Source organism: Centroberyx affinis, unplaced genomic scaffold (assembly GCF_046629955.1).
Source record: "Centroberyx affinis isolate AG114_WGS23_722 - 3 ecotype Tasmania unplaced genomic scaffold, CSIRO-AGI_Caff_v1 ptg000392l_1, whole genome shotgun sequence".
Taxonomy (NCBI): domain Eukaryota; kingdom Metazoa; phylum Chordata; class Actinopteri; order Beryciformes; family Berycidae; genus Centroberyx; species Centroberyx affinis.
Window position 1 is genome coordinate 389940 of NW_027279060.1, and position 12151 is coordinate 402090.

Here is a 12151-nt window from a genome sequence, read left to right on the forward strand (position 1 = left end):
TACAGGAGCTAATGCTGGACAGTGCTACAACTAAAAATGTCATTGAGGCCACCAACAAACCTCATCTATATGAGAAGTTAGAGGATCTACTAAAAAGGTTAATGTTTATTTTAGTCTTTGGCATTCAGTTTATGCTTGACAGTTCTGTGCTCACTACTCCCCCCTCCTCTCTTTTAAAAGGCTGGCTGTGTGTGAAAAAGCTCTAGCTGAATACCTAGAGACAAAGAGACTTGTCTTTCCACGTTTCTACTTTGTTTCATCAGCAGACTTATTGGACATCCTCTCCAAAGGGAGTCGTCCCGGAGAGGTACATCTATGTAGGATTTCTTTCATTTTTGTTGTTTTGATCAGATGTCACTATTTTTGTGTGTGCTTGTGTGTCTCATAAAAAATGGAATCCCTATATGTCTTTTGCAGATAACTTGCCACCTTTCAAAATTATTTGACAACATGTCAGATCTTGAGTTCTTCAAAGATGAGCAGGCGGATACTCACAAACTTGCAGTGGGCATGTACAGCAAAGAGAGGGAATATGTCCCTTTCCAGACTGAGTGTTACTGTGACGGGCCGGTAAGATCAAATTCAATATCAAAGCATCAACATTAGCTATCACAATTTAGAAAAAAACTAATGGTAAGTGTACTTTGCATCAGGTGGAGGTGTGGCTGACCTGCCTGGAGAACACCATGAGGGAATGTGTCAGGGGTCACTTGTCGGAGGCTGTGTCTGTGTATGAGGATCGGTCCAGAGAGCAGTGGGTCCTGGACTTCCCCGCCCAAGTGGCCCTCACCGGATCTCAGATCTGGTGGAGCAATGATATGGACCTTGTGTTTGAAAGACTGGAAGAAGGCTTTGAGTCTGCACTAAAAGACTACAATAAGAAACAGGTACATGTTATGGTGATTTAACACATTTAAATTTTAAATACTTCAGTTAAATGCAGCTTATTTAGCAATACCATTTTCAACAAGGTAACGGTGCACAAAAAAGCACTGTGCGCCAAAATAGCAACCACAAACATTTCTAAGAATACCACTTTTGGCAATCAACATATACTTTTTAAAAGATTACATAGCTGCCATCCTAAACGGTGATTCAGAGTGCTCATCTTAGTGCTGTTGACACTCCACTTGAAATTGTGCGGCCCAATGCCTACAGAGTGAAGGAGAATTTCTCACATGCAGCTAAAGAATCAGCAAAATAAAAAAGTGTTAACCCCTTAGAGTTATTTTCTGTCAGCAACTTTCTATTAGCAATTATACATTTTAAGGATTTTAAGCTCTCAAATGTCACTATAATGCTTTAAATTGAAGGGGCTCTTTGCTTGAAGCCGCTTTATGAAAAGTCCATTATCACAGAACCCTATTACCCTATACCACTACAGCACTCAAAATCTTGTGTTTTTCTTGGTCATTTGCACATCTGGCAGATTATATATTTTTTAAAACTCTTAAAATAAGATGAACGATCAGCATCTTGTCATAGGTTTTGACTGAGTGTTTTCAAAATCTATATTGGTTTTGAAGGCAGAGTGTTGATGCTCCATCAACAAAAACAGTATGGTAACTGTTAGGGTATGTTTGTGTCATGGTGCAGGGCTAGGGAACAGGATCCAGTGTTCTGCCCCCTGCTGAGCACCAATATATAATTTTGTAGCACCAATAAACAACACTAGGCAACATTTGTATGTAAAAATACACCCGCCTTATCATCCTAAATCATAAAATGGGGCTGCAGTAGAGAATTCCCCATAATATAGACCCATTAGATTCACCCTATTTGCTTGAATTCAATTCTGGTGTTGGGTATACAGCTGTAATTGTTGTTAATAAATAGCACTTTCATATTGTTAATTGTTGATACTTAAAACATTATAGACATAATAGAAAGTTTGTAAAGTACACATGCATCCCCATCACATTTTGATGATTATTACTATCAGTGTTATTATCAGTTAAAAACTGTTACACCCCATATAATGTAATTGACAGTCAATGTATGAAATTACCAGGAAAAAAATTACACTTTCAGTCTGAAGATGTTATTACATATTCTAGTAATTTATTACATTAGCAGGTTTTCTACCCATTTAGAGAGAGAGACATTTTATTACATTTTGACCGATTATTACATAATTCAGCAATTGGGTGGCAATTGGTGTAAGAGAATGGAAATCTGTTCCATTATCTCACACTAGAGTCAGTGACCTGAGCTGAGTTTGTGGAGCCATGTTGTGGGGCTACGCTCATAGTTGGTGTATTATCACTCTTGTCAGTTTCATCAGCACTACTTAAGGTTAGCATGTCCTTGGCCGCTGTTTGAATAATCTCTCTCTCTCCCTTCAACCCACTGTACTGCACTGATTGGATCTGCTGTCATACAGGACCAGTGACAAATGCAAGCCATCCAGTGGTGTTTTAGTCAAAATAAGAGTGTAAGATTAGTTCCCATTGTCTTTACTGTTATAAGGATTTGGGATACTTTGTTCATATAAGCTCTTTAATGAATGTGGTTCATGCTTTTTTTGCTTCCAGAGTGGAATACATAACCTTGCATTGAAAACGCAATGCAGTTTCTGACAGAAACAAATAACGTAAACCAAGCAATGTTTCATCAATTTGTTGCCAATGCAGGAACCTCATGCGTGAATTTAAATTGGCATAATTGCCTCAAGTCCAATGTGTTTTTTCAGGTTGGTGTTGAATCTGTTTTTCTCCCCTCCTCCAGATTGCTCAGCTGAACTCGTTGATCAGCATGCTGCTGGGAGAGCTGAGCTCAGGAGACAGACAGAAGATCATGACCATATGCACTATTGATGTCCATGCTAGAGATGTTGTAGCCAGCCTCATTGCTCAAAAGGTTAATGCAACTGAATCTTCCTATGATCATCATGAAATAACAAACTTTACAATTATTATAAATGTTACTTGTAGGGGTGATATGGATAAAAGATCATGTCACAATAATTATGTTAATTTTCATTTTGCTTTTCTCAGTCTCGTTTGCAATTTACTGAAAAGAACAACAGTACAGCGATCCATTTGCAGAAAAGAACATTACTAAAATCTGGATTTATCAAGTGAAAGAATAACTAAACAAAACTTCAGGATCAGTAGGTTTTCAAAAAGGAAAACAAACACTGCTCAGCTTCCAGTTCAATGAATAGTATTGATAGTAAAACTCAAACTCAAACAAGACAAAATTTTAACCAGTTATGATTTAAGATCGTCATATCGCCCACTGCTAGTTACTTGTATCTGATGTGATATATTAGTTCTTTTTAATACAGTTCCATGACAACCACCTCTCTTCACAGGTCACCAACTCACAGGCCTTCCAGTGGCTTTCTCAGCTACGACATTGCTGGGACGAGCAGCAGCGCCACTGCTTTGTTAACATCTGCGATGCTCAGTTCCTTTACTCATATGAGTATCTTGGAAATACACCGCGTCTAGTCATCACTCCCCTCACAGACCGGTAACACTGCTGCTGCCTGCCAGCTCTCAGTCTACACACATAACATTTCAGCACATTTACTGCATTCAGCATTGCTAAACGGTACATTTGTGCTTCTCTATGTGTGCTGTTGCCATGGGCAAGTTCAGGTGCTACATCACCTTGACTCAGTCGCTCCACCTGACCATGAGTGGAGCCCCAGCAGGCCCTGCAGGAACAGGAAAGACTGAGACCACTAAGGATCTTGGCAGAGCATTGGGTGTCATGGTGTACGTCTTCAACTGTTCTGAACAGATGGACTACAAGGTAAGTGAAATTCAACCCTTAAATTTAATCTTTAAATATGATTATTTCCTTACCTCAGTGGATATTTTCTGTCCACATCAAAATTCTTAAGGAGATTCGATGTCTGTCTCAATACAAAATGTAATTTTTGTTATGTTTAGTCAATTGGAAATATCTACAAGGGTCTGGCCCAGACTGGAGCTTGGGGCTGCTTTGATGAGTTCAACCGTATTGCTGTGGAGGTTCTGTCAGTAGTGGCAGTGCAGGTCAAAACCATACAGGATGCCATTCGCAATAAGAAGAAAAGGTAGGGAATCGAAGCTGGACATGTTGAGCTTGCATGATATACCGGTATATCTTTAAACATGGATTAACTGTCAGTGCAACCTCACAGGTTCCTGTTCCTAGATACGGACATTGCCTTGAAACCCTCAGTGGGCATCTTCATCACTATGAACCCTGGCTATGCAGGCAGGACAGAGCTACCTGAGAACCTCAAGGCTCTTTTCAGGTGGGAAATGATAACCTTAATCTCTACTGTGTGCTTTTACTCAGCGTAAAGCTCATTGTCTGCGCTGTCCGTGTCTGACTGTAGACCCTGTGCCATGGTAGTGCCTGATGTTGAGCTCATTTGTGAGATCATGTTGGTGGCAGAGGGTTTCCTCAGTGCTAAGCTCTTAGCCAGGAAGTTCATCACCCTCTACACTCTCTGCAAAGAACTGCTCTCCAAGCAGGTAGGAGAAATGCACTTATCAGCAACTTTATGTCTCATAAAGTTAATTATAAATCAGAGCCAAGTGCTTCAATTCATGAGCTCTCTCAGTTATAGCTCAGGAGCACAGCAGTACATGAAAACATTTAATCATTAGCAATACTGTATATGATATGATTTCTTATCTATTAGGATCACTATGACTGGGGTTTGCGTGCAGTCAAGTCTGTTTTGGTGGTGGCAGGGGCATTGAGAAGAAGAGACAAGACTAGACCAGAGGATCAGGTGACTTATGTGTATGTCATTTCACAACTACATGAGGAAGCATTGTCTTACATGATCTAAAAGCGGCCATATTCATTTCCAGGTGCTGATGCGTGCTCTGAGGGACTTCAATATGCCTAAGATTGTGACTGAGGATGTGACTATCTTCCTGGGCCTGCTAGGAGATCTGTTCCCAGGCCTGGAGGTTGAGAGGGAGAGGGACTGTGAATTTGAAAAGGCCATCCGAAAGACCACCCTGGAGCTCCGACTGCAGCCTGAGGAAACGTTCATCCTCAAGGTTCGACATGAGATACCTTCTCACTGCTTAAAATAAAAAAAAGCAATGAGAAAGATTATTTAGAATCAGAGAATTACAAAAAACGTATTGTTCATTTTGTCAGGTGGTGCAGTTGGAGGAGCTCATGGCAGTCCGTCATTCTGTCTTTGTTGTTGGGAATGCCGGGACTGGGAAGAGCCAGGTTAGACTTAAATGACAAATATAGTATGCCTTGTGTACTGTGAATGTAAATGCACAAGTTCTCAGAAGTATTTTGAAAGTCAAATGTCAGATATTCATCTTTTCAATAGATATTGAGAGTTCTCAATAAGACCTACTTAAACCTGAAGAGGAAGCCTGTGTGGAATGACCTGAATCCAAAGGCAGTGGACACAGATGAATTGTTTGGCTTCATCCATCCTGCAACTCGAGAGTGGAAAGATGGTAAATAGAGTTGGGTTTGAATGACCATTAGAATAACTAAATTTAAAACACTATAGAAACAATGCTAACTGATAGTGGCAATGTTATAACTGAAAACTTATTATACCATGGCACATTCTTAATTATTGTTGACTCTTCAACCCCTGTGTAAGGTTTGTTGTCGTCGCTGATGCGGGAGCAGGCAAACATCTCCCACCCGGGACCTAAGTGGATTGTGTTGGATGGAGACATTGATCCGATGTGGATTGAATCACTCAACACAGTGATGGATGACAACAAGGTACCTCCCTCCTGTTCACTCAGACCCTAGTGTACAACACATACCGACCAGGGTGGTATGGATAGAGAAAGATGTTTTTCCCCCTCCTTGAGTAGTCACTACCTGTGGTGTAATTACTTGTCTGTCCTTTCCCAGTGCAATGGATCATGTCATTGTGATCGTGCGCCTCTGAAATATTCTAAAACAAGCCTGTCAAACCGGATGAGATTTGGAAGCGTGTTCCTTATTGTTTGGTCCTGATGTTGGTGTTTTATGCTTCATAATGACCAATCCATTGTTTTAATATTGTGAAATCTTAATGCTTAACATTTCTCAGGTCCTGACTCTGGCAAGTAATGAACGTGTGCCTCTCTCCTCATCCATGAGACTGGTGTTTGAAATCAGCCACCTGAGGACGGCCACTCCTGCTACTGTGTCCAGAGCAGGAATTCTCTATGTCAACCCACAAGACCTGGGCTGGAATCCGTGAGTCATATAGAGCCTTTGATCAGTTTGTATTCAAACAATACTAAAGCAGGTTCTGTACCATTCATGTCAGTATGTACTGTGAAACTCTGAAGGTTGTATATCTCTGTGTCAGTGTTGCCAAGATATTCCTGCAAATGTATTATACTTGGCATTCAAGGGACACTGATTCTGTTCCTGATCAGATCAGCTCAGCGGTATAAAATTGTGTCTTTGTTTGGTACTCAGGTATGTTGCCAGCTGGATTGACACACGAGCACGCCAGACAGAAAGGGCCCACCTCACCATCCTGTTTGAAAAATATGTTCCTTGTTGCATAGAACAGATGAGAAACACCTTCAAAACCATCACTCCCATCCCAGAGAACTCTATGGTGCAGGTGCAGAACACACAAACATTTACCATATCTTTTTCTTTCTTTTGTGTGCTCATGCAGACAGAAACTCACAGTAAAATAATAATTTTCTCCTTGTTCAGACTCTCTGTGCCTTGCTGGACTGCCTGCTCAAACCAGAACATATCCCCTGCGACTCTCCACGTGAGCTCTATGAGACCTACTTCACCTTTGCCTGCATCTGGGCTTTTGGCGGGGCCTTGTATCAAGATCAGGTACTGCCTTAGTGTAATTTAACTGCACGAAAATGAGTATAATGTAACAAATCATACTAATGTGACTAAAGCAATTCTTTTAGCTTATCGAAAGATTGACAAACACAAGGAAAATGTGGGCACATGAGTTTTGACGTGACAATGAAATACTTGAGTGTCCTAATGATTGTCAATTGGATTAATAGTGCTGTCGTCCTTACTTGAACATTATTTTTAATGCTTCGTCCAGCTGTATGATTACCGGGTGGAGTTCAGTCAGTGGTGGACCAAAGAAATGAAGGCAGTGAAGCTGCCAGCACAGGGGACGGTGTTTGACTACTACCTGGACCCTGTGACCAGACGCTTCCTGCCCTGGAGTGACACTGTGCCACCGTTTGAAATGGAACCTTGTATGCCATTACAGGTGAGAACACACAACCAATATGGGGAAATAGGCCCCTTTATGTAACACTATAGGGGCCACAAACTTCTCAAAGAATGTTGACACCCAATCACATACACAATCACAGGAAGCAACTTTCTTTTGAAAAAAAATAACCAAAAATGAACAATACAGTCATATTAAAAATGTATGCCTCAGTGAGCATAATGAGAGAGGGTAAAGCCACATCATGAGGTTATGGCAGGGGTCCTAGAATGGATGATAGGCTTGCCACTGTGTCTGATTACCGTCTACTACACCCCATACCAGACTGTGTGGGGGTGAAGGCATCAGCACCAAGGCTTGAGCTATCACCCACGCTCTATTGTCTTTCTTTATGCTCCTGCATACAGCTGCGAATGCTCCAAAGACTCTTGCTGAGCCATAATTAGTGGGGTTTTGTTCTGAGCAAATGATGCTATTATGACAGAATAGTTGTGGTGTACAGGGGAAATACAAGAAATTATAAATCACACACAATTCACTGAACACATGTCTGTCAATAAATCACACTCAAAGAAAGCTATAATAACCATGTATGTTTCTGTTCTCCATCTTCCTGCTGTTTGTATGATTGCAGGCTGTTCTGGTACACACGGCAGAGACTGTGCGTCTTAGGTACTTCATGGACTTGTTGCTAGAGAGGGGACAGCCAATGATGCTTGTGGGGAATGCTGGAGTGGGAAAGACTGCACTTGTCAGGAACAAGTTAGATTGTCTACCCGAGAGTTACATGACTACTAAAGTACCCTTCAACTACTATACTACCTCCCTTATGCTGCAGAGTGAGTTGGTGTTGTTATGTTGTTCTGTGGCACAGAGTATTACTCACACACATCAAGTAAACTGTAGCACCATCTGCTGGTAATATTCAGATTCAGAGAGGGTGAAGGGGAAGCATTTTTATTTCTGTTTAAATTTACTCTTAGCTAATATGTCAGTATAATCATATACTGACATATTGGCTATAGACATATGACACCCTTACATTTTAAAAGTTGGTTTGACTAGGATAATATTATTTTAGCTCCTTATTTGAGCTCATTATAACAGCTAAATATCAGTCTCATGAGTATTACTTAACTTTTTTTTTTTCTTGACAAATCACTTTTTCTTTCTCTCTTAGTGGTCCTAGAGCGACCATTAGAGAAGAGAGCAGGCAGGAGCTATTCCCCTGTAGGCAGCAGGAGGCTGGTCTACTTCATAGATGACATGAACATGCCAGCTGTGGACAGCTATGGGACAGCGCAGCCTCACACACTCATACGCCAGCATCTGGATTATAAGCACTGGTGAGAGGTTCCTGCATGCTCAGTACCACTTTTTTCTATTGTGTAAGCTACAGTGTGTTTTGTTGCAAACCAAGCCCTGTTTCTTTTCTTGCTCACTTCAGGTACGACAGACAGAAATTGTCCCTAAAGGAAATACACAATACTCAGTATGTCGCCTGTATGAATCCAACTGCTGGGAGCTTCAACATCAACCCCAGGCTTCAGGTATTTTTTGCCAATAAAATTGTCAATAAAATTTCCATACATTCTTCACTCATCTCAACATCTTTGCTGACAAGCTTACATAAACACCTGCTGTTTAACTTTAAAAAGGTTTATTTATCACTGTATTAGTATCAGGTTTTTGTTACCTTGCAGCTCCCATTGACAGCAGCACAGTTTAACAGTACATCTAAAATCCATCTAAAACGCTGTCAAGAGTCTTCATTCCGTGCGTTGTAAAACCATCATAGCAAAACTTCATGTGTAGATGTTTTGCAAAATTGTGACTTATTTGTTTACAGAGGGAGGGACTAGTATGGGAAGGAAGCATTACCAGCACTTACAGTGCCAATGGCAAAACTAACCTTATTGCGTATCTCCTATTTGTAGTGTCTTGGGGCATTTTCCTGAAACAAATTTCCAGTCAATATTTTACACACAAGTGGCAGTATGATTGCCACAGTGATAGATTAGATGATGGAGCTTCTACAGACAAAGAAAATAAGCCTCTGATGTGTGTTTTAGATACATTTTGAGGCATCAGGCATTACTAGATTAGTCCATTTCAAATTCAAATGCTTTGCCAAGGCAATGGATGGAACTAAAGTTGTTGGGTGTAGATGGAAAGTCATCGCTAGTGTCAGAACTATCTTTTAAGGAGGCAAAACAGTATATACTATTATTCACTGTACATGGTTCTGAAATGTGTCTTTGCTTTCCACAGAGACATTTCTCAGTGTTTGCTGTGAACTTCCCATCACCTGAGGCCCAGATGTCCATCTACAGTCAGATCCTGAGTAGCCACATGAAGCAGCAGCTCTTCAATCCAGTGGCTCAGAGGAGCGCTCCAGCTGTGGTCCAGGCTGCCATAGCTCTTCATCACAAGATGGTTCACAACTTTCTACCCACTGCCGTCAAATTTCAGTACATATTCAACCTCCGAGACCTATCTAGTGTCTTCCAGGTAATGGTGATAGCGAGCAAGTTTTGCAATTCGACTTTTGGATGAAAAATGAAATATTCATCTGAATCTCATTGTTCTTCAGGGCCTTCTCTTCGCCGGGCCTGAGAGTGTGAAAGAGAGCATTGACCTGGTGCTGCTGTGGCTCCATGAGTCCTGCAGAGTGTATTCAGATAGACTGGTGGATGTCAAGGACCTGCAGCTCTTCCGCAAGCTCCAGATGGAGACCATGCACGAACACTTTGAGGTGCGGTACAGATTCTAGTGAACAGTGTAAACAGTATAAATTGCTGTTCTCTAGTATAGTTAATAAAGATCTATAGATTATTGTCTTTGCCAGGGAGTGGAAGATGAAAAGGTGACAAAGCAGCCCCTCCTCTATTGCCACTTTGCCCAGGTGGGTGAAGAAGCCTCCTATACTCCTTTCACAGACTGGTCTGCGCTCAGGACCATCCTTACTGATGCCCTGGAGAGCTACAATGAGCTCAACGCAGCCATGAACCTGGTGCTGTTTGAAGATGCCATGCAACATGTGTGAGTATAGTTAATCTTAAAACCAAATGACTATCATAATTTATATTATGATTATATTATCATAGCAAACATTGTATACCACTTTTCAGTAATAATATTCATGAAGTGCTTTATTGTCAAAATAAAAGATACTAAACACACCATGTCAATTAGAGCAAGGAATATAAACAGAACATAAAAGAAGTAAAAAATGGATAGAAGCAATTCTATGAAATATAAAGATGGCAATGCTGGAAGGGAAGTTAATGTGATGTGATCTGTTAGCATATGTGTAAAGTCTTGCTATTGTGGAATCTAGAGATGAAAATCTGTATAGATGAATAACAATGGTGAGCTATAGAAATTTGGTGGTATAACCAAGGTTGTGTTGTTATCAGCTGTCGGATCAGTCGTATCCTGGAGTCTCCACGGGGTCACGGCCTGCTGGTCGGGGTCGGGGGCAGTGGGAAGCAGAGCCTGACCCGTCTGGCTGCCTACATATCCTCTGTGGAAGTCTTCCAAATCACCCTGACTAAGGGTTACAGCATTCAGGACCTGAAGGTAAATATTTGTACTGTTAATAAGTTAAAACAGCCAAATTAAATATTAAGCATCATACAACTTTATAAATTACACTTTATCACTTTACCTTTATAACCTGTACACTCACCACTTGCAGTCACAGTCCTTAGATGCTGCCTTGAGTGACATCCTTTAAGGAGGAATAATGCAAAAGGGCTGTGATTAATTAATGGAGATCAAGGTTTCCTTTAGACAAAATTCTCCAGATCAATATTTCCTCCGGCTGCATGCAATACCGGCTGCATGCAACGTATTGATCTAATTCAGTTCTGTTCACCCTCTCCACTGACTCGGGAAAGAATTGTCAGATGCTATTAAAGGCCCCTGGGAAATATTTCAATACCTCATTGATGAAGCAAGTATTGTAAATTTAATCATCTGTTAAAAGATCACGGTGTTATCACTGGGTTTGTTTTATCCCATTGATTATTGTTGGACAATTACAAAATTCTTTATTGGACTCTATTGAGTGTGAACACTGCAGGTATTCATTCAGGCCATGTGTGGTGTATAGGTGGATCTGGCAGGCTTGTTCCTGAAGACCGGAGTGAAGAACCAGCGCATTGCTCTGCTCCTGACTGATGCGCAGATACCTGATGAACGGTTTCTGGTCATTATTAATGACTTACTGGCATCAGGTGAGAGCCAAAATCAATATCAGTCATCTCCCTTGGACACAAGGCCAACATCCTCCCCAAATTGTCTTACCTGCATTGTTGTAATGTCAGCATAGTTGTAGAATTGCATGTTGTTATTCTCATTATTCAGTCTCTATGAAATCATTCTGAAGTTATGATGTTATATGAAGAGTGACACGCAGATATTAATCAATAGAACGTGTCAGTGTGTGATATTGACTCTTCCTCTCCCTCCAGGTGAAATTCCTGAGCTCTTCAGTGAGGAGGAGATTGAAGGGATTGTGGCTGGGGTGAGATCTGAGGTCCGAGCGCTGGGACTGCTGGACAGCAGGGAGAACTGCTGGAGATTCTTCATCGACCGAGTCCGACTACAGCTCAAGGTCCAGTCTTTCAAATCGTCCTTCCAAAGACAGTGTTGTTATCCACTATTGTTCCTAGTTGATGAAAATTAAATGTTTTCTCTTTGCCTATGCGTTTTTTTGCTTGATACACTGTGTTCAATGAAGTGTCATCACTATATTGGGATGATAACCAGGAGAACTGCTTTCTATCAACATATCTCATTATTTCTCCACCCTGCTGCTTTTGATAGGATACTTACTAGCCTACAAGAAAGCATTTTTCATATACCATGGTTAATTGAGCTGAGAACTCACAAATTGGACCTAATGAAAACACAAGCCAGATCATTGTGGCTACCGTTTGTTACGCTAAAAAACATTTTTTTGCTGCATTGGAATGTGTCATCACA

General features: G+C 41.0%; 1 protein-coding gene across 2 annotated transcripts in view; it reads left to right on the forward strand.

Moving 5' to 3' along the window:
• LOC139641632 (dynein axonemal heavy chain 11) overlaps nt 1-12151 on the forward strand; it is a 42200-nt gene that overhangs the window by 10831 nt on the left and 19218 nt on the right. The window contains exons 27-54 of one of the 2 annotated variants that reach the window (XM_071516136.1): nt 6-97; nt 181-307; nt 418-570; nt 654-887; nt 2728-2859; nt 3317-3477; nt 3606-3762; nt 3903-4048; nt 4136-4252; nt 4337-4475; nt 4646-4738; nt 4821-5015; nt 5119-5196; nt 5306-5438; nt 5591-5718; nt 6035-6183; nt 6412-6562; nt 6661-6792; nt 7022-7195; nt 7794-7998; nt 8340-8505; nt 8607-8709; nt 9431-9670; nt 9753-9914; nt 10008-10201; nt 10579-10741; nt 11277-11400; nt 11638-11780. In XM_071516136.1, the coding sequence (XP_071372237.1) occupies nt 6-97; nt 181-307; nt 418-570; nt 654-887; nt 2728-2859; nt 3317-3477; nt 3606-3762; nt 3903-4048; nt 4136-4252; nt 4337-4475; nt 4646-4738; nt 4821-5015; nt 5119-5196; nt 5306-5438; nt 5591-5718; nt 6035-6183; nt 6412-6562; nt 6661-6792; nt 7022-7195; nt 7794-7998; nt 8340-8505; nt 8607-8709; nt 9431-9670; nt 9753-9914; nt 10008-10201; nt 10579-10741; nt 11277-11400; nt 11638-11780 (4191 nt within the window). Of the gene's footprint in view, nt 1-5; nt 98-180; nt 308-417; nt 571-653; nt 888-2727; nt 2860-3316; nt 3478-3605; nt 3763-3902; nt 4049-4135; nt 4253-4336; nt 4476-4645; nt 4739-4820; nt 5016-5118; nt 5197-5305; nt 5439-5590; nt 5719-6034; nt 6184-6411; nt 6563-6660; nt 6793-7021; nt 7196-7793; nt 7999-8339; nt 8506-8606; nt 8710-9430; nt 9671-9752; nt 9915-10007; nt 10202-10578; nt 10742-11276; nt 11423-11572; nt 11781-12151 lie in introns of both variants that reach the window. The other variant, XM_071516135.1, reaches the window with a different exon arrangement.